Genomic DNA, 21365 nt, shown 5'->3' with positions numbered 1-21365 from the left:
TGCAAAGGCAAAGCCAAAACCGAAGCACATCGAATTAGGAAAACTGGTGGAACTTTATCAGGACCCGCACCCCCTGACGGTTTCAGAGAACCAAGACCCTTCTCAACCTGTTTCACCGTAAAGTGCAAGCTTAACATATTACCAAACGACAGAATATTACTAAAACTTGATTCGACAGACAGCGGTAAAACAGGCTGAGAATCACTACAGGCTAAGCAAAAATGATCAGCTAATAACTGCGCTATAGATTGACCAGAATTCGCAGACTCACTACCAGAATACATCACAGAAGGAACAGAGTTATCGCCATTACGTTTTTTATTTATATAACGCCAAAAAGTTTTGGGATTCTTCTGAATACTCTCTTCCATGCGTCTTTTATAACGAGATAAACAAGTTTTATTTAAATTATGGCAAAGGTTTCTCAAAATTTTTAACTCCAAATGATCACGGGGATTTTTATAACGGGCGTACCTTTTTCTAATCTTTTCCTTTTCGGTGAGCATTCCTACCAGAGCGTTAGTATACCAGGGCGGTCGATGCCTTGACTTCTTCATAGTCGTCAAAGGCACATTAGCGTCTATGACACTATATAATTCATTATAGAAAGATAATGTCATACTATCGACATCATCGCAATGACTAAACCTCTTGAAAACTTCTTGAAACTTCTTGAAAATCCGCAATAACTTTTTATTGGGTGTACCGATTTTAATAATTTTTAATTTAATCGAAAGCTGATGTTTGTCATGTGGTCACATATAAATTTTATTGAGATCTGATAACTACTTTTTAAGTAATCTTTGATAACGCGTCGTTACTTGACTATTTTTTCGTCGATCTACGTTGTATTACTCGTCGATGTAAATGAAGTCGGTTTTTTTTCGTTTGCGAGCAAACACAATTATGTGTTTATTTGTGTGTCCAATATATAGTTGTGTGTATTTATTGTGTGTATGTTATAAGATATTATTTATTATATTTTTAACCATAATCATATATACGTATATGTATAAACTAAGTTTCTTAATGATATATGAGATAAAAAGACTTTTAAGTATTATAAATTTTTCTCCACCAATTTATTGCTGAAAAAAAAAATCAACTTTGAAATATTTTTTTTTATATTTTTAAATATACATACATCTTGGACTTTTTACAATATCTTGGAACAAAATACAAAAAAGTAAATATTTTATAATATATTTATGAAATATCTCTAGTAGGTCAAAATAATCAACAAAATCAAAATAGCTTTATTCAAATAGGCTTCAATATGACCTTTGAATCGTCATTATACAAATTAAAATTTTAATTATCGTTAAAAGTGATGTTACCACCGATTCGAAATATAAATTCTGCAGAGAAGAACCGGAACAAAGTCCGCCGTTACTATTTTTAAAAACTGAACTGTATTTTAATACAAAATTAGTTATATCTTACATGGAATAAGTCCATTATTAAGTATAACTTTTTGCAAAAAAAAAATCCTATTTTACATATTTTACAAAATAATTAAATATATTAAAATGATTGTGAGCCAGATTCACCATAATTACGAGTATTATAATGTGGCATATCCGCCAACCCGTAATGGAGCAACGAGGTGGATTAAGCTTCAATCCTTTACTTACATGGAGAAATAGTTTCAAACCTTCACTTACATAGAAGTGGGATATTACTGGCTGAACCGTGAATTTGAAATAAAAAAATTTCATCGCTCATAGTTATAGAAGTATCCGTACCAAAATTTCGCTGTTTCTAATATCGGCGCCGTGGCTTAGTTGGTTAAAGCGCCTGTCTAGTAAACAGGAGATCGCGAGTTCGAATCTCGCCGGGGCCTATGTGTTTATAATACATTTTTTCCTTTTTTTTCTCATTTATTTTTATGTATTATTTTTATACTGATAATATTAAAAAAAATCTTTTTTTAAAGAAAAAAAAAAAAAAAAAATCATCATCTTTTACAATTTTGTCCGCATAGACTTTTATGACTATTATTCCGCTGTTATAAATTATAACGTCATGTTTTATAATATTACTAGCCGACCTGGCGAACTTCGTACCGCCTTATTTTTTTTTACTTGAGTATATATCGAAATAAAATATAGCCTATCTTTCAAGTTAGATCAAACTGCATACGGTGTGCAAATTTGATTAAAATCGGTTAATTAGTTTAGGAGTCCATTGAGGACAAACATTGTGACACGAGATTTATATATATTAAGATTTACTTTTGAATAATTTAATTTTATTAATTCACAACATAATTAAAATCGGTTAACTGGTTTCAGAGTATTTATTACGAACAGGAAAAATTTTTACTCATAGAGACTACTAACAAAAATGTAGCTTATATATACCTAATGTAAGTTTTAATTAAAAATTACTTCTTTGATTGTAAATAATTAAATATACACATTTCTTAGCCAAAGCGATTAGCTAATCACTACCCGTACAGCGATGATAACGCTATATAGATTAAGTAATACAAATATTGATTTAATATAGTTTAGTTTTTACTTCGACTCGTGATTAGAAGTTTTATTTCTATTAAGCATGATGTATCTGCCTGTAAGTGTTTGTTACATCTAGATTAAGTTATGTATATTATGTATTTTTGTTTTTGTATGTATTGATGTAAACAAATGTTGGTGGATCAATAAATAAATAAATAAATAAATAAATAAATAAATAAATAAATATTAAAGATTATTTTAATTGTAGTGCAATTTGATTAATTTCATTTTGTTATGTTCTACAGATCTATACTGAGTATTATAAAGCTGAAGACTTTGTTTGTTTGTTTGTTTCAACGCGCTAATCTCAGAAACTACTGGTCCGATTTGAAAAATTCTTTCAGTGTTAGATAGCCCATTTATTGTAAAAGGCTATAGGCTATTTTTATTAATTAACGCGTGTGAAATCGCGGTGCACAGCTAGTTAAATATAATCTCATAATTATTATATTTAATTTAATGTATACATAAATTATACGATGAATATAATTATAAAATATTTCGTCCAGAAATAACAGATAATAAATTTAAAAATAAAAATAATATATTTGTAACTTGACTAATTTCTATCAAAAATATGATACACGTTATTTATTTTATTAATTAAAAATAACTTAAGTGAAACCTTGAATTAATCTAATAAACTTTTACAATCACATCTAAATCCCTAGCCCATTTTTAAATTTGACTTTACATAGACGAGCTACTTTGATAGACTCGTTCCGCTTGACACCTTTCGTGAGCGCGTAGCACGGATATAATTCAAAATGAAATAAATACATTCTACGAGAAAAAGAATTCGTTTCCATATGCGGTTCTTTGGTTGTATCCGGCAGTTAGTGTTAATAATTCACTCTATCGCCGTTTTACGGGCTAAGAAAAATAGTATTGAAGGGTTATGTAGATGTTGCCAGAGTAGCTGTTATTTAAAAAAAGAACACACATTCTTAAGTACGCACGTAAAAAGTTATACTTCATTGGCTAGTTAACTTCACGTTGCTAACTTCTTTTTCTTTGATTAGCTAATTTCAGGGTGTCGGTTTTTTCGTGACGTGAAATTTTACTCTCATAATTTTTCCTTAATAACTTCAAAAAGGGCTAGAAATTACTTTCACCTGAAACATGATCTATAACACCATAGAAACAGCCCCCATTTGAAGGAACGCACTTAGGAGTCGAGTATCATATTTGTGTAATACATTTAAAATTTATTTAGCATCCCATCGAGAGAAATTTATCCTGGGGTCCCTGTCGTATATCAGTTCCAAAATCTGTGGGCTTACATTTGACAAATTTCAGGGTTTACAGGGTGTCCAAAATTTTAGTTCTTTCGTGAAACTTACACATTTTGTAAAGAAATATTTAATTTTACTCATAAAGTGTCTAGCAAGATAAGAAATACATATTATATTGAACAAGGAAGATGTTATAAAGTATCTTTCTGGGGCCGCTGACCCTACCTTATCCGGCTAGTCCTTTTGAAATATCAGTTCTTATTATCTTCATTACAATTACCATCAAAATAACATGTTTAATTTAATAGTTATTACTTTACAATCCGTTTGGGATATTTGACAAACAGTCTTGGTACGTGTTTTATGTATGAGAAGGAACATTCCTAGAAAATAGTTTTGTCAATAAGTTTAAATGTGTACTTATATATTTTGTCAAATAAGATCTCCGTAGAACTATGATAATATTCAACGATGACAATGAAGAAAATTTAACAAAACACACTACCCTTTGTACCTAAAGGAATATATTGTTAATATTTTTCTTTCTTTGCTATGTATCATTTCTGTTTTTGGTGTACAATAAACTGTATTATTATTAAACTACACACATACATTACTAACACTACTAACACTACTAACACATTTGTCAAAGTTGTTGAAATTTGTCAAACAGTGTACCTAGACTGTCTGATAATCATGGTCACATGATGAGGTGAACATTTTTCTCTCTAATAATATATTTGTAACGGAAACCCCATTTGGTTTGGTTATTTATTTTAAGAGTTTATGATCGAAATTGTGTTTTATTTACTGTTGCCCATAGTTTTTCTAGTTCTGTTATCGACTCATAGAAACTATACATTACTGATTACATATTACCGTTACATATACCGTTATTATGAAATTAGATAGGTTAGGGATTTTTTTGTGACCAAATTATGTCGATAAACGGTCTAATTTGGAAGTTAGATAGGTTAAGGTTATTTTTTTTTGTAACGAAATTATGCCGATAAATATATATAGATAATTCGACGGTTCTTAATCTAAAGCCTTATCCATTACAATCTTAAATGTCTAAATTCTTTACAAGTGAGAAAATTTAAAAATTTAACTCCAAAAACTTTTCCCAAACAAGGTCAAAGAAATGGCACAAGCTAAAGGATTATTATGACGCATCATCCGCGTGTCTAATCGACGCGGTGCGACGCGACACTGAGCTGAGGAGCGCGGCGCTCGGTGATGACGTCACGGTCATGACGCACGTTCTGCGCTGGCTCTATAGAGGTGAGTTCTGTTGTACAGCAACTGGGTGAATAGAAATGTAATTGCAGCAAGATTTAATTAAAAATTGTGCCTTTGATATCTTTTGGTGTATAGTTTTTTTTGGTAAATATAAAATTACGATTCAGTCTGTAACATCGGAGTTTGATTTATACGCTGTTCCACTGCAGATTGGCGATGATGTAATAAAGCAAATAAATATGAAATTAAAAACACAATTACAAGCTGTTAAGTAAGGTCGATTTGTAAAATAAAGCTTACAATCTTTGACGGTTTATTTTCCTTTTGTGAAGTAATAAATTAATAATTACATTTTACAAGCGGTTTCAGTTCGATTTGTAATATTGAGCTACTTTTAGTACTTACTAGTGGACGCCCAGAGGTCGAAATTCGACCGTAATTAAAAATTTAAATTAAAGAAAATCAAAAAATTTTGAATAACGAACCTTTAAAAAAAATTCAATTTCACTACAGAAGTTGACAATCAACAATAGAGCATAATATGCGTATGTGTGTCAAATACATGGTAGTGTGTGTAATCTTTTTTTTTATTGATTTAATATATTTTTATGCATAATTTTTAAAAAAATAATAGAATTTTGCACTCCTCTATATAAACTATAAGTGTATGAAATTTCATACTCTTCCGTGCGCGCAATTTTCGTGAAAAGGGATACAAAGTTTTTGCTTCACGTATTAATATATACACAGATAATGAGAGTTGAGCTTATAACAAAGCTTGAAACTAGTTTTAGCTTATGTTGAGGTTATAGGGTCTGCAGATAATCTTCGTAATGGATTCAGATTATTAGCATTCGTTCATTACGTTCGTTAGATTAAAAATAGATATAAAAAAAGTCTTCGAGCAATGCGTTCTACCTGTGTTAACATACGGTGCCGACACGTGGACACTGACGAAGGGACTGGTCCACAAATTTAAGGTCGCTCAACGTGCAATGGAACGGGCTATGCTTGGGGTCTCTCTCAAAGATAGGATTAGAAATGAGACTATCCGCGAGAGAACGAAAGTAACCGACATAGCCTACAGAATTAGCAAGTTGAAGTGGCAGTGGGCTGGTCATCTGTGTCGCAGGACCGATGGCCGTTTTTTTTTTTTTTTTTTTTATTTATTTATAAATTTTGATCCACGGGCTCAAAATGCCCGTGCCTTTGTTTATCATGCATGCATTATAATACTACAGGCGATTTTTCTACTTATTATACTACAGATCGACAGTCCTGTGACTGCCTAGTAAAACTAGGACGTGGTCCGACGCCGACGGTTTTTTTTTTCCTTACTAAATACTGTTTATGCAGAAGTATACACATAATTGCTTTCTATTTATTTATTTATTTATTTATTTAACAATTTTTATACGTACAAGATTATACACAATATTTTGTCATGGAGACTCACGTATAATTCTAATTTCTTATTATCTTTCTAATTTCTAACATTATTATTTTTCTTATCTATGCCTATATTTACACTTATTTGCCTAGTTATCATATATGTACACTTATTTCCTAGTTACCATATATGTACACTTATGTTCTACTTACAATGTACACTTAACCTATGTTACTGTTAGTAAGGTTTTTTTTTCTTTTCTTATATATATATATATATATATTATTTTTTATATAGTTGTTATTTGTTTATCTATGTATAAGTTATCTATTTCTGTTATTTACTTAAATTTCACTACATAATTATTTATTTATCTATTTATTTATTTTATTTTATAGGTACATCCACAAAATACATAATTATGGAACATTATATATAATTCACTATTACATTATTATCTAATATGTCTCCCATCACGGGGTACACAACATTCCACAATATATTAATGCCGTGTAGCAAGTATAATTAAAATTACTTCGCATAAAAAATTAAAAGTAAAGATCCTACTTGTTAATAATAAAATTCATTTAAAAAGGTCATCAATCAAATTTATATAAAGTGTAAAGTTGAGATAATATTAATAATCAAACTTAGCTTAACTAAAATTTAAATAAATATATCAACATGCAAAATAACTGCTATTTGTAACTATTTGATAAACCAAAAGGATATAAGAATTTATATATCTATACTGACTGATAAAAAAGTATACAAAAAAAAAACGATTTTTTAAACCATCGTGTTATTTCTTATTCTCCCAAAGAACATTATTTGAATAACAAAATTAAATGCTTAAAAAAATCCTATGATTAAAAATTGATAGTAATGTATTTACAAATTTTAAAATGTTTAAAAACAACATACATTTTATTACAGGAGCTAAGGAGGACAAAAAGTACCTCGGACCAGTTCTAAAACCATATCTGAACGATCTCTATACCACCGCTTTGGAGAACTCCTGGTTCTTGGAAGACTTCGAAGATAAGAAGTGCTTGGACGAGTTTGAGGGTATAAAGGTGTTCTGCCTGAGGGTCCATGAGGGTTTGGATCCCTGTGTGGGGTTGCTGGATGCTGCTAAGAAATACTCTTGGGCGAAGACTTTGGTTGACGTCGTGGACAGATATCGACATTTTGGTATGTAATATTAGCCTATAATTTGTAAGAGTTCATACCGACTTTAAAAAAATGAAAAGAAAAAAAAAATGAAAATTTTTTTGTAAGACATTTAATAAATTAAATTTAATTATTTTTCTGATACATGTATGTTTATTTCATCACAACGGCTTAAGGTTTGATCGCCATCTTCACATATCTTTTTACTGCTTATACTAATTTGGTGATTATTTTTAAATAACTAGAAACAATATCAAACATTGTATTATACTTATTTGAAAATAATTTAATTCAAACGATTGAAGTCAATATACATAAAATTTACGCCAATTGTTCAGGTGCTGTAAAATTGTCGTTAACTTACGCAGCGGTTATCTTTAGGGTTTCAAACAAAAGAGGTGGCACCCTATCACTCACTGAGACTTAGCTATCCGTTCGTCTGTTTAAAGAGATTGTTTTTATATAACCACTAGCCGACCTGGCGAACTTCGTACAGCCTTATTTTTTTCTTGAATATAAGTAAATATATATCGGAATAAAATATAGCCTATCTGTCAAGTTGGATCAAACTACAGATGATGTGCAAATTTGATTAAAATCGTAATGTGGGACGTCCTTCGACCCGTTGGACCGACGATCTACGTAAGATTGCCGGTGTAGGCTGGATGAGGATTGCGGAAGACCGGGATGTCTGGCGCGAACTTGGGGAGGCCTATGTCCAGCAGTGGACTGCAATAGGCTGAGCTGACTGAAGTAGTTTAGGAGTTCATCGCGAACAAACAACGTGACGCGTAATTTATATACATTAAGATAATATGACGGCACTAAAGAACTTAAAGAAAAATTAACTCCATACAGATTCAGGAATCAAATTTTGTCGCGGGCTTGTGATGTCAAATATGTGATAATATTTTTCCGTACATGTACTCTTTAATTTGCAATTCAATTTAATAAGATTCTAATCATTCTTTTTAATATTTCTTAAGACAATATTTAGTACTGAATAAATATGTTTGACATACGTTAGTCTGTTCCTAATTTAAGTGATTTGATGTGTAAATAATAACGGCCATTCTAAATTTAAATGTATAAATGTAATACATCCAGTTTTGAAGCAGAAATAACTTAAAATTCTGAAATGGAAAGCGGAAACCAATACGCCAACGCGCCAGTCAAAAATTACCAAGAAAATAAGTAAAGTAATGAACAAAGATATTATCGCGTGAAATGAAAGTCTTGTTTTAAAACGTAAGCCGTCGCTGCCCGCGGGAAATCAAAGTAAAAGTTGGAGGAAGATTCGAGCTTTTACATTTGAAAGGGTCACTTGTAATAAAAGCCTTTTAACGGTATTACTGAGAATATAAGACAAAAATTTTCTTTAACCGAATCTGTTGTCTTTAAAATATCATTTTAATATTTTTAACCGACTTCAAAAAAAGGAGGAAGTTATTCGATTCAACCGTATTATATATATATATATATATATATATATATATATATATATATATATATATATATATATATTTATTTATGTATGTTCGGGGATAACTCCGTCGTTTATGAACCGATTTTGATAATTCTTTTTTTGTTGGAAAGGAGATATCCCCGGTGTGGTACCATGATAAGCAAACCAGGATCTGATGATGGGATCCTAGAGAAATCGAGGGAAACTCTCGAAAATCTGCACAACTTTTTACTGTGTGTACCGATTTTGATGATTTTTAATTTAATCGAAAGCCGATGTTTATCATGTGTTCACATGTGAATTTCATCGAGGTCTGATTACGACTTTTGGAGTAATTTTTGATAATGCGTATTTACTTGACTATTTTTTCGTCGACTAATTTTGTACGTAAAAAAAATTGTTAAATAAATAAATAATATTAGCAATACGTACGTTACGTTAACGTTAATATCAATTGAAAAACAAATATCAAGAATAACATAAATGTCGACTATGAATACGGCTCTAACCCACCTCAGTAGACAAAACATCTGAAGGTTATACAAATAATGGAAGAGCTAGGGGTCTAGAGTGCATTGCGACCCTCCGCGGATGAAAATGGTTTAAAATAATAGCATTCGACGACATACATTAGAAACGAATCGTTTTATTTTGCATTAGTTTTAAAATGAGTGTATAAATTACTTATTTAAAAAAAGCATAGTTATAAAAGTCGAATGTTACATGTAATACAAGCATTAAGTTGCTTACCATAGGAACAAACGACTGTGTGTGAATGTTATAATATATTTATTTATTTATTTAATAACAAAATTTACTGCACTATTTGGACATAAGATATACTTAAGAATAATAAAATATATATATTTTAAGTATTTTTAAAGGTAATAGATTTTCACCACCCAAAAAATCATTCACTCAGCTATATTGCAGTCCACTGCTGGACGTAGGCCTCCCCAAGTTCGCGCCAGACATCCCAGTTTTCCGCAATCCTCATCCAGCCTACACCGGCAATCTTACGTAGATTGTCGGTCCAACGGGCCGGAGGACGTCCCACACTGCGTTTTAAAATACGCGATCTCCACTTCAGGACCCGTCTGCTCCAACGGCCATCGGTCCTGCGACACAGATGACCAGCCCACTGCCACTTCAACTTGCTAATTCTGTGCGCTATGTCGGTTACTTTCGTTCCCTCGCGGATAGTCTCATTTCTAATCCTATCTTTGAGAGAAACCCCAAGCATAGGCCGTCCCACAAAAAAATAATAATCGCTAAATAAATAAACGCTCGCAATCAACGGTCCTCGTTGCGATGTGAATCATAAGATAGAAATAACACAATAAGAATCCTTCAGATCACGACAAACATCCATAGGAACTCTACAAACATTTTGAGACTGCTGATCTGAATAAAACGCATGACGATACCCAAACTTGCGTGGCGTATTATATAAAAAGTGCGCGAAAATCCAACAGCCCGTGTAAGTTGTGACTTTAAAATGAATATAAAAATTAATTTGTCGTCTTTTTTCATTGTTCACATACAAGATAAGTTCTAAATGTTACATAACGTACTTCTATACCGTGTTGACCGTGTGACGCTGTGTTGGCGCAACGGTTACAGCCATGGATTGTACCTGTTGCGTTTGCGGTTGCGGGTTCGATCCCCGCACATGACAAACATTTGTATTGGCCATACAGGTGTTTGCCGTGGTCTGGGTGTTTGTGAAGTCCTAGTGGGTCTCCCCATCATGTACACCTGATAGTAGATAATATATCCGCCAACCCGCATTAGAGCAGCGTGGTGGATTATGCTCTGATCCTTCTCCTACATGGGGAAAGAGGCCTATGCCCAGTAGTGGGATATTACAGGCTGAAGCGAAGTACTTCTATATGACACAAAATAAAGTCACAGACCAAAGCTAGCTATAACAATAGTACTATTTAAAGATAGAATATTTCCTAACCCAGATTTCCGGCTCGTATTCCCAACGGGAGACGGTTTAGCGGTTTCCTATCCACTGAGGCTGCCCTCTCGCCGAGAGCACGGCTCCGCGCGAGCGCTGACCCTCAGCAGACGCGACAAGGCCGAGGCCAAGCTGCGGCTGGCCAGGCGATGTGTTCTGGCCGCCTTCAACAATGCGCTGCTTGGAAGGTAGCTTGATTTTTTTATTTTTTTTGTACTCTTTGTAAGTGAGTTTATTTATGTCTCGTAAGTCTGGTTCATTGAGTTTGTTTTCTATATGTTAAACATCTTTCCTTCCAAGTAATTAGATGAACCACTGTGATATACTTGCCCAAAAAAACAAAAATTAGCTAACTTTGAAAACTTTATTCACTGTAAATTACTTTTAAAGTAGGATATAAAATCTATAGAATGGTTTCTTGGTGACCTAAAAAAAAACACGATAATATATATTAATATGACATTTTTATACAAGGAAAATGAAGTCTCCAAAACGTAAAATGACAATAATAGAGTCGCAAGATTTGGGTAGCTTTGCTATCTCACAGGTTCCGCATATCTGATTAGTATTCGGTCCACATTGACTACAATTTACAAGGCACCGACGCGTTTATATCGACCCCTGATCTTCCAGCGGAAAATGGGATTTCGGTAATTTTCTTGTCAAAGATCAGACATCAGACGGTAATGATCTAAACATGGTGTTTAATGTTCTGTATGGCTGGAGCTCAGATTGTGAACTATGTAGAAATGTTTGTATTTACGTTCTAAAACATCGAACGTAATACGCTAAGGTTAAGATGTTTGCCTCCCTTTTTAGATTAAAAAAAAAACTTTATTACTCCACATAAATTATATATAATTTTATAGATAATTGCTTCCTCTACTAAAAATGTGTTATTGCTTTTGATTTTGTAAATTAATTATTAAAATTATACATATGACACCTTTAATTTTGAAACATCGTCAACATGATTGACGGTCGGTAATTTTTTACCTATTTAGTGCGAATTATTCGCACGGGTATTGCTTGTTTTATATTAATTATTTTATATCATACAATGCCTCACTCTACTTTTACTACATTCTACTTTTCATTCAAATTCAGCTGAAACGCGGGCAAAGCCCGTAACGGATCAAATTAATATCTAAATTATCTAATAAGGTAGTTGTAATCAAGCACTCGCAAACATTGTCTTAATTAATTTCAACATTATCATAACATTTTCCGCATATTATAACATCATAACTTACTCGTGTGATAATAATAATAAATAATAAATAAACGCTTCACACTCAACTCCCCCAGTAGGATTTTCTCCTGTGTCGGGGGTCCGGAAACACACATACACAAGCACAAACGCCCAGACCACGACAAACATCTACATGGCCAATACAAATATCTGTCGTGAGTGGGGATCGAACCCGCGATCGCCAGCGTAAGAGTCAGTACTGCGACCGCTGCGTCTATACGTCGTCATAATATATATAGGTCCTTGCTTATACATAACAGATGAAATTGAAGGCTACAAGTATTTAAATTCTTTTATATTTAGTAAAATTATGTTTAATATCAGTCATTTAATGATCATTAACGTCTGTTATCCGTTTGGAAGGAATTAATTTATTCCGCAAGAAATTACATTTCGCTTGGTAAGTAAAAAACAAAGACATAATTAGAGACGGCTACTGAATAGTCACGGCGTATAACTGTGGGTATTAAACACTAAATGAGTTGCCATTAGTATAAAAGTTGCGAAGTGATGAACAATTTGTTCGTTATATTAAATTTAAAAAAAAAAAAAAAATGTTCTATTAGGCTTCAAACCGCAGTTGAATAATCTTTTCACAAAATAAATGTTAGTCTCAATAACTTATAATGATTACTCCAACTACCAGTATGATTTGAAAAAATCTTATTGTGTTTAAAAACGTGTTCAACAGAAAAGTAGAAGGCGAAAAATTTCATTAAAACACATAGCAGTTTATAAAAAATGTTAGATTATTGCATGTTAGCTGAAAGACAGAAAAACCCGAATAGGGTAAAACTGCGAAATTCGTGTGGGTGCTTACAATTCCATAATTTCATTTGAGGATTCCGTTAACACATTTTATTTCAGACCCCAGTCAAAACAAATGTCACGCAATGGAAGCACAGAAGAAATTCTAACAAGTGTAAAAAATGGTAACTTTTGGAGGAATACCACAAAACCTGATATCATACCTTCTCCATCTAACACCGATACTTTGAACCAGCCGAAAGTCAGGCGAAGATCGAGAAGAAGACGACCAGCCACATCTTACGGATTTCCAGAAATTTCCATCACAAATCAATCGGATACCAAGACATTAAGAAGGAAATACCACACTCTAAAGAGTTTAGTCTACAAAGAACCGGTGGAAAGTGTCAAGGAGTTACGTGAAAGACCGCGGTCTGCTGGCTCTACTATGAGAAGTAAAGATGAGTTAAGTAGACCATCCATACTAGAAACTTTGGACTTCATTAACAGCGTGAAAGACTCACTAAATGGTAATTTCCATAGTGTTTATTCACTTTTGAAATTAAATACAGAGTAATAATAATGTAGCCCTTAAAGTCCATCCCGAAGTCATTATTTTATAATACTGAAGAACTAAGGTTACGTTTTTAAGATTCGTTTTTACACTTATTTTACCTGTAACATGTTCGTAGCTACGAGAAAACATTGATTTCCAAGTAATATTGTGTTTCTGTGGTGAGTATGGTAGCAAGAGCTCTTGGGGAGGGTGGAAGACAGTGTTGGCAACGTCGTTGCAATGCACCTGTTATTGTAGGTATCCATAAACTACGGTGTACAATTACTATGAGGCGAAACTATACGCCTGTTTGCACACTTTAAAGTATATCAAGGGGTTTTGCACAAAAAAGATGAATTTCCCAAGAAGACAGGTTTTCGGAATATTCTGGAAACCCAAAAATAAAACTAAATTTGTAATCACTTATTAACAAGATGGCGTCTTGATTTAAAACTAAAATAGACTTTGAGTTTCCATTAGGTAAATAGTACAGTTCACCAATCCGATTTGGAGAAGCGTGGTGGATTTAAGCGCTGATCCTTCTCCTACATGTGGGATATTACAGGCTAAAGCAAATATTACAGTTCAAAAACATTGTTTGTGGCTTGCTTCAAGTTTTAAAATAAACAAGTCATGTGCTTTCGTCAATCGAGCTCTATGGTCATATTCGGAATGAGTCATTTTTACTTTAACCAGATTAGTTAAGCTGATCAAACTTGAGGTACATCTTCTGTCCCAAATAGTAGAGGAGTCATGTACGTCAGACGCGGAGGAGATGTCGTGGTCTGCTCGTGACGAGTGTGTGGTGTCTCGCGCAAGTCCTGTGGAGGCGGTGAGCGGGCGCTGCGGCGGAGCGCTGCACCTCGCGCTCGGGGACCTGCTGCCCGCACTGCTGGCCAGGGGCAAGTTCACGGTGAGTGAGTGTGTGTGTGCGCTGCACCTCGCGCTCGGGGACCTGCTGCCCGCACTGCTGGCCAGGGGCAAGTTCACGGTGAGTGAGTGTGTGTGTGCGCTGCACCTCGCGCTCGGGGACCTGCTGCCCGCACTGCTGGCCAGGGGCAAGTTCACGGTGAGTGAGTGTGTGTGTGCGCTGCACCTCGCGCTCGGGGACCTGCTGCCCGCACTGCTGGCCAGGGGCAAGTTCACGGTGAGTGAGTGTGTGTGTGCGCTGCACCTCGCGCTCGGGGACCTGCTGCCCGCACTGCTGGCCAGGGGCAAGTTCACGGTGAGTGAGTGTGTGTGTGCGCTGCACCTCGCGCTCGGGGACCTGCTGCCCGCACTGCTGGCCAGGGGCAAGTTCACGGTGAGTGAGTGTGTGTGTGCGCTGCACCTCGCGCTCGGGGACCTGCTGCCCGCACTGCTGGCCAGGGGCAAGTTCACGGTGAGTGAGTGTGTGTGTGCGCTGCACCTCGCGCTCGGGGACCTGCTGCCCGCACTGCTGGCCAGGGGCAAGTTCACGGTGAGTGAGTGTGTGTGAGCGCTGTGGTTAAGATAAAATATACGAGAATATATTCGCTACTGCAACAAGCTACGATCGCCAGGTGCTGCAGGAGCTGTGCGGCCTGTTGGAGCGCAGTGACGGCGCGCTGTTTGCTCTCCATCGCCTCGCGCGCGCCGCCCGAGCGCGCTCCGCTGAAAGAGACAAGTAAATACCAAACTAAGTATATATTTACGGAATACGGGTCATTAAAGACTGGCTCCTAAATAATAAAAAATATGTTTATTTATATCACAAACAGTTAAGCGAACTTTTCCTATTGGAAATATAACCAAGCTTACATGAGTGTTCACATAAGTTAGGCATGGGAGGAGGTTCCTTATATAGTAACCACATTTGGGGAACATGTTTTAAAAAATTAAAATTAAATTTTGTTATAGATCTGTGCATGTCAAGTATTGTCGATTACACATATTAAGATGTTTTAATATCGCATTATGTTGTTAAAGCTAACACTGAAAATAATTTTTTTGGTGCTTTTGATATTTTTACCATTTAATAAGAAATCGAAAGATATGTAGTTTTTGCTTATTAGAAACAAGCATTGTTTAATAAGTATTTGTAAAATAAATAACGAGATATTAGAGATTAAGAGATAATTGCTGAAAAGTTGGTAAATGTTCAGTACATGTGTACAACTGATATGCCAGCTGATTTGTCATCACAAGTGGGTGCCGATCCTACCCTTGACAGTCCCTAGAAGCTTTTGTTATCTTACCCATCACACTATCCACTTGAGAGCAATACTATTTATCTGTGATCTTCTGTAAGTTAAAGGTACTTTCCCAGTTGGGCTGCCTTAAATTTTGAGCAGAATGTTACCAGCTATTATTATTTAAACAACACTTTTCAATAATATAAATAAAATTTAATCCAGCACTTGGAGACTGCCAGAAACAGACTCGTCTGTGTCGGAGGCTCCACAGAGGTACAGACCGAGGCCCCCAGACTATGTGTCTGAGGACGAGGCGCCGCAACCGCCTCCACTGCCTCGACATGTCAATAAGGAAAAACAGGTAATACACATACAGACACATACTGTAGCTAGAATCAAACTGTCGTGTGAATGACAAAGATTATGAACAAATAAAGCTGAATTGTAACTTTCTTAATGGCTGGCAAATATGATGACAAATTGGTTTTTGCCCTAGATTCCTGGATATGTTGCCTAAAATGGGTTAAATTTAGTTTTTATGTATGTGAGTGTATGCGCGTATTTGCGAACCTCCAAATAAAAATTCTTATCCTGCTGGAAATGATAAGATTTTATTTCAAAAAAAATTTATAAGTAATACACAATTAACTTACAAAGATTTGAATAACATCAAATTTTTTGCTAAATAATTATTTAGTAAGTGTGTTAAAGGTTAAATTGTCGAGTGTGAGCCGTTGAATAATTTATTTGAAATCTCAATTTTGACACATTACTGAACACAATTTATTTATCAAGCAGCGCCTACACGAGTGAGAAAACCTACCTTAAACTTATAACGCATGAGTCGTTTCCACTTTGTCGATATCGCCGGAGCGTTAAAGACACGTGTCGAGTCGCGTTACTTCCAATCCGCTTACTAACGTGTTCAAAACTAAATACTCTTTGATGATGTTAAAAAATATGTCCTTTAAATACGAGTATACACGTACGAAGTATTTAATCGCCATATTTTTTTAATTGTTATTTAATACTTTAATCTACTTATATATATTAATCATCAATAAAATGATCCTTCTCCTATAGGGAAAGATGCTTAAGCCTAGCGGTGGGATATTACAGCGCTGAAGCGATATACATTCATAGTAAAAACAACACCTGTTATATTTATTTATTTCGTGATAAATTCTTTCTAATTATTGTACGCGTAATAATAATTCCTTAAAATATGTTTATAATTAATGTTTCTTTAATATGTTCGCCTGATTTAAATTGTCTGTAATTTCTTCGAGTGACTTGAGGTGCGGTGCGTAATTTTATCACTCGTATGAAAGATCTTTGACTAGAAAAAAATAATAGTTATAACGTTTCTACATAATTTTATTTCAATCAAAAAAAAATATCATCAAAGTTTCTTAAACATGCGAATTTAAAAAAGAAATATCTGTCCCATATTCATTTAATATGCTTACGACAATACAAGATTATGATTAAAGATTTTTATTGATTTGTGTTCGATAAACTCAGTAATAGCTAAATGTATTTTAATATTCTTCACGCCATAAGCTGCACTATTCATAATTAACGAGCGGCAAAAAAAATTTTACTTTTGCTAAATTTTTTACAGCAGAAACGCTATCCAGACCACATAACCCAATCAAGGATGCAGACACTTCAACAAGATATCGACCAATTAGAGTTAATATCCTCTAAACTATCCCTCCAAAGCCTAGCCCAAGACTCCCAATGCACAGGCATCATAAATCCAATTTACGACATAAAAATGCCCAGAGACAAATTTATTGTCAAACGGACAAAATCTTTAGGCAGGAGTTTCAGTTCTAGGAACCTAGGTGTAGAAATATCTAGGTACAATTTGAGTCTAGGTCATAGAAACGGTAAGAGGACGAATGATGTGGTGACAGCGATCAATGGTACAACTGGGGAAACGGGTTTGGATGTTAGGAATAATTTCTTTCCAAAGAATGGCGCGTCTAATGTTGTCGGGGATTCATACAGGTTGAGTAGAATTACCATTGATTGATACACTTAACAAAATATTGAATGGATTTGAATGAAGTAGGTCTAGGACGTTTATCGGGCTGAAAACATATTATTTTTAATCAGTGTTATCAAAATTTTGTTTATGTTTACTGTGTTATGGTACTAATAATCAAATTTTTGTATTAATTTCATCTAATATATAAAATTCTTGTGTCGCGGTGTTTGTAGTTAAACTCTTCCGAAACGGCTTGACTGATTCTCATGAAATTTTGTGTGCATATTGGATAGGTCTGAGAATCGAACATCTATTTTTCATCCCCCTAAATGTTAAGGGTAGTCCACCCCAAAATTTTTTTTTTAATCTTTATATAAATTATTTGTTTTTTTATTTTATTATGATTTGGCGTTGAAAAATACATACAATCCTAAATTTTCACCCTTCTACCACCAATTCCTATTTTTAAATAGCGTTTATCGGCAACACAACGTTTGCTGAGTCAGCTAGTATAAATATATATATTTAAGTAATTAAACTAAATAGTTACGAATTAAATTCTCTAGTTCTAGAGAAAAACTAATTGAAATTTTTCATTTCACTTCAAAAATTTTATATGGAAACTTTTAGCTATAGTAGAATACTTTACGCTGAAGAGATAAGAGGTTCTCGATACACATGTTTAAATGAAATAAAGTAGGTACTTACTGCATTTGTAGTAACTTCTAGTTAAGAGTCACGGGTTTTAAGAGTATTTAATTGTAAATTATTGTTTTATTGAATAAAATATACTAACTAAAGCGTGTTTTATTTTAAAACCATTTCTATAATTGTTTTTCAATTAACTATTTTGTTCACATATTGTTTTCTAATGTTTACGCGAATTTTACTCATTTAATAAAACACTTTTTTCGGATTTTATCGCGGTTTATTGTTAACTTTTGATTCCCGACGTTTCGGAAACTTTACAGCAACCATGGTCACGGGAGGACTGAGGTGTCAGACGTCCCAACGTTACAAAGTTATTCGAAACTACCCGACATACATCAATATCTTATATAGTCCTATCTACGCAGAATGTGCTAATTGAGTCTTTAATCTGTGGTGAATTATGCTTGGTTTTTGATTTAATTATATTAATAATGGGGTCCCAAGCAGGTGGTAATTGCCAGCCATCTTCTCTATTGAAATTTGGATGTTTTTTAATTTCAATAGCCTCACGGATCATCCTTGGTTGGAATCGGTGTTCTTTTGCGAGGATCTGTGGTTTATCGAATCTAATATAATGGCTAGCTGTGTCTAGACTGTGTTCACAGACTACTAAGTCCGCAATCTGTGAACACAGTCTAGACACAGCTAGCCATTATATTAGATTCGATAAACCACAGATCCTCGCAAAAGAACACCGATTCCAACCAAGGATGATCCGTGAGGCTATTGAAATTAAAAAACATCCAAATTTCAATAGAGAAGATGGCTGGCAATTACCACCTGCTTGGGACCCCATTATTAATATAATTAAATCAAAAACCAAGCATAATTCACCACAGATTAAAGACTCAATTAGCACATTCTGCGTAGATAGGACTATATAAGATATTGATGTATGTCGGGTAGTTTCGAATAACTTTGTAACGTTGGGACGTCTGACACCTCAGTCCTCCCGTGACCATGGTTGCTGTAAAGTATCCGAAACGTCGGGAATCAAAAGTTAACAATAAACCGCGATAAAATCCGAAAAAAGTGTTTTATTAAATAACTATTTTGTTCGTTTTTTATCGAATGAAAATATATTTACAATAATTAGTTGTAAAAATACAAAAATTGATTTTAAAATATCGTTTATTTATTATATTTATTATCTTTTTCTCAATGCTTAATAGAATTTTGACGTATATACATAATAATAAATGTTTGGGTTGTCTGGAAGAAATGGCTAATTAGCCATAAGTCCGCCCATTGTACGTCACTGTCTGTAACAATCTTTATGCTTTGTTTGTAATATTTTTGTGGTGTAAAATAAAGTATAAAATAATATTAAAAAAAGTATTTTATTCGTAACAAAATAAAGGTACAATTCACACTTTTACAATTAATGTTATATCAATAAATGTGTTCACAATTAAAGTGCACCTGTTATCTGAACTAGTGGGATAAGTGTATCTCAGAATAACGGGGTAAATTATTTATTTTTTATTTTATTATGACTTGGCGTTGAAAAATACAATAAAATAATAAATTTAACCATTAGTTCACAAATTAAAATGCAAAAAATGCCTCAAATAAGAAAACAAATACATATTCTTGTCCTAAATATTGTTATAAAGATTTTTTTTTGGATATTTAATTTTGTGTTTGTACAATTGTTTCGTTCCTCTTTGGGTTTCTGTCTTAGTAGGTCTCCTCACCGTGCCTACTAGAACATGTAAAATCCTATCCTAGTAGTGATCACAGACACCTGATAACGATCGTTACTCATAGTAAAATCGAACCTTTCTACTATATGAAGATCGAGGCTTACTTCAAGCAGCGGGATGTTACAGGATGTTATAAAAAAGGCAAATTGACTATAAAACTATCACACCATTTGTAATGTACGTGAGTGTTAATTCCTTAAATGATTGAAGGATATAGTTAGAAATTTATTATTCATCACTGATTACCTGTGTTCCGCGGTTTAGCACGCGTTTATTTGTGAAAAAATATCTTATAGCCTTCCTTGGTAAATAGGCTATCCAACATAAAAATAATCTATCAATTCGAACCAGTAGGTCTTAAGATTAGATCGTTTAAACAAACAAACTTTTCACCCTTTTTTCTTCTTCTTAAAGTGCCATCTTCTCACGAAGTTCGGCGATCATTTTGGCAACTTGTATCCTTGATACCGCAGCCCTGAATAACGAACGGGTGCTTTTCCCAAACTATTGGCGTGGATTTTTAGCCAAGATGTTCTTCTACGATCTACACTGCGCTTGCCTTGGATAATAAGTCAAAGTAGCTGGTATTTTCACCTTTATAATATTAGATAGCAGTCACCGCAACTCAAAATTTAGAACATCTGTTTGAAATAAAAAAATGTTTATTCCACAAAAGCATTTACCCCATAGTTATAAGCACGAATATGATGTGGTTATACTGTTATAGAAAATAATAAATCAAGGCGTCAACTCACGCTACCATTGTGTTCTGCTAATTAAGCTCTCAGTAACAAGATACCAAAACGTAACAAGATCCCTATTTGTCGTTAGAACATTAGTTGCTAAGTTTGTTATTAAAGATATATTTCTATGTGGTTTTATGTTACACACATATTTGGAGATATATCCTGCAGTGGCGTAGCAGGGGTGGTGTCGGGGGGGGGGGGGGGGGAGGTAGGCATCATACCCTGGGCGCTACTTACAAAGGGGCGCCAAATGGTACGCAAAACAAAAAAATGCTGATCATATATAGTTTTCGACTTGGGCGCTAAAAAGGTAATGTGCCCCGGGTGCGAGTTAAGCTCGCTACATCACTGATATCCTGTAATAAACAGTGGTCTGTTCATAAAATTGATCTTTGTTTATCCATTTATTAACTTCTAAAGGGAAGGAGATATCTTTTTTGCATTTTTAGCTTATAAAATACCTATATTAGTCCACCTTGACGTTTTTCAATTGTTTAACTGAACATGT

The 21365-nt window shown here is 34.1% G+C and overlaps 1 protein-coding gene and 1 non-coding gene across 2 annotated transcripts in view; both read left to right on the top strand.

Annotated features, from left to right (window-relative positions):
• LOC123656541 overlaps positions 1-17817 on the top strand; it is a 31433-nt gene extending 13616 nt beyond the window's left edge. The window contains exons 11-18 of the mRNA XM_045592211.1: positions 4890-5038; positions 7323-7580; positions 10995-11178; positions 13110-13519; positions 14292-14458; positions 15087-15190; positions 15921-16059; positions 17323-17817. Coding sequence (XP_045448167.1) covers positions 4890-5038; positions 7323-7580; positions 10995-11178; positions 13110-13519; positions 14292-14458; positions 15087-15190; positions 15921-16059; positions 17323-17739 — 1828 coding nt within the window. The 3' untranslated portion in view covers positions 17740-17817. The remainder of the gene's footprint in view (positions 1-4889; positions 5039-7322; positions 7581-10994; positions 11179-13109; positions 13520-14291; positions 14459-15086; positions 15191-15920; positions 16060-17322) is intronic.
• Trnat-agu lies at positions 1770-1843 on the top strand. Its single transcript has one exon. It is a non-coding gene; the product is annotated as a tRNA-Thr (tRNA).
• Positions 17818-21365: the final 3548 nt, after the last annotated feature.

The sequence above is a fragment of the Melitaea cinxia genome, chromosome 9 (assembly GCF_905220565.1).
Source record: "Melitaea cinxia chromosome 9, ilMelCinx1.1, whole genome shotgun sequence".
Classification (NCBI taxonomy): domain Eukaryota; kingdom Metazoa; phylum Arthropoda; class Insecta; order Lepidoptera; family Nymphalidae; genus Melitaea; species Melitaea cinxia.
This window is presented reverse-complemented; position numbering and strand designations above follow the sequence as displayed.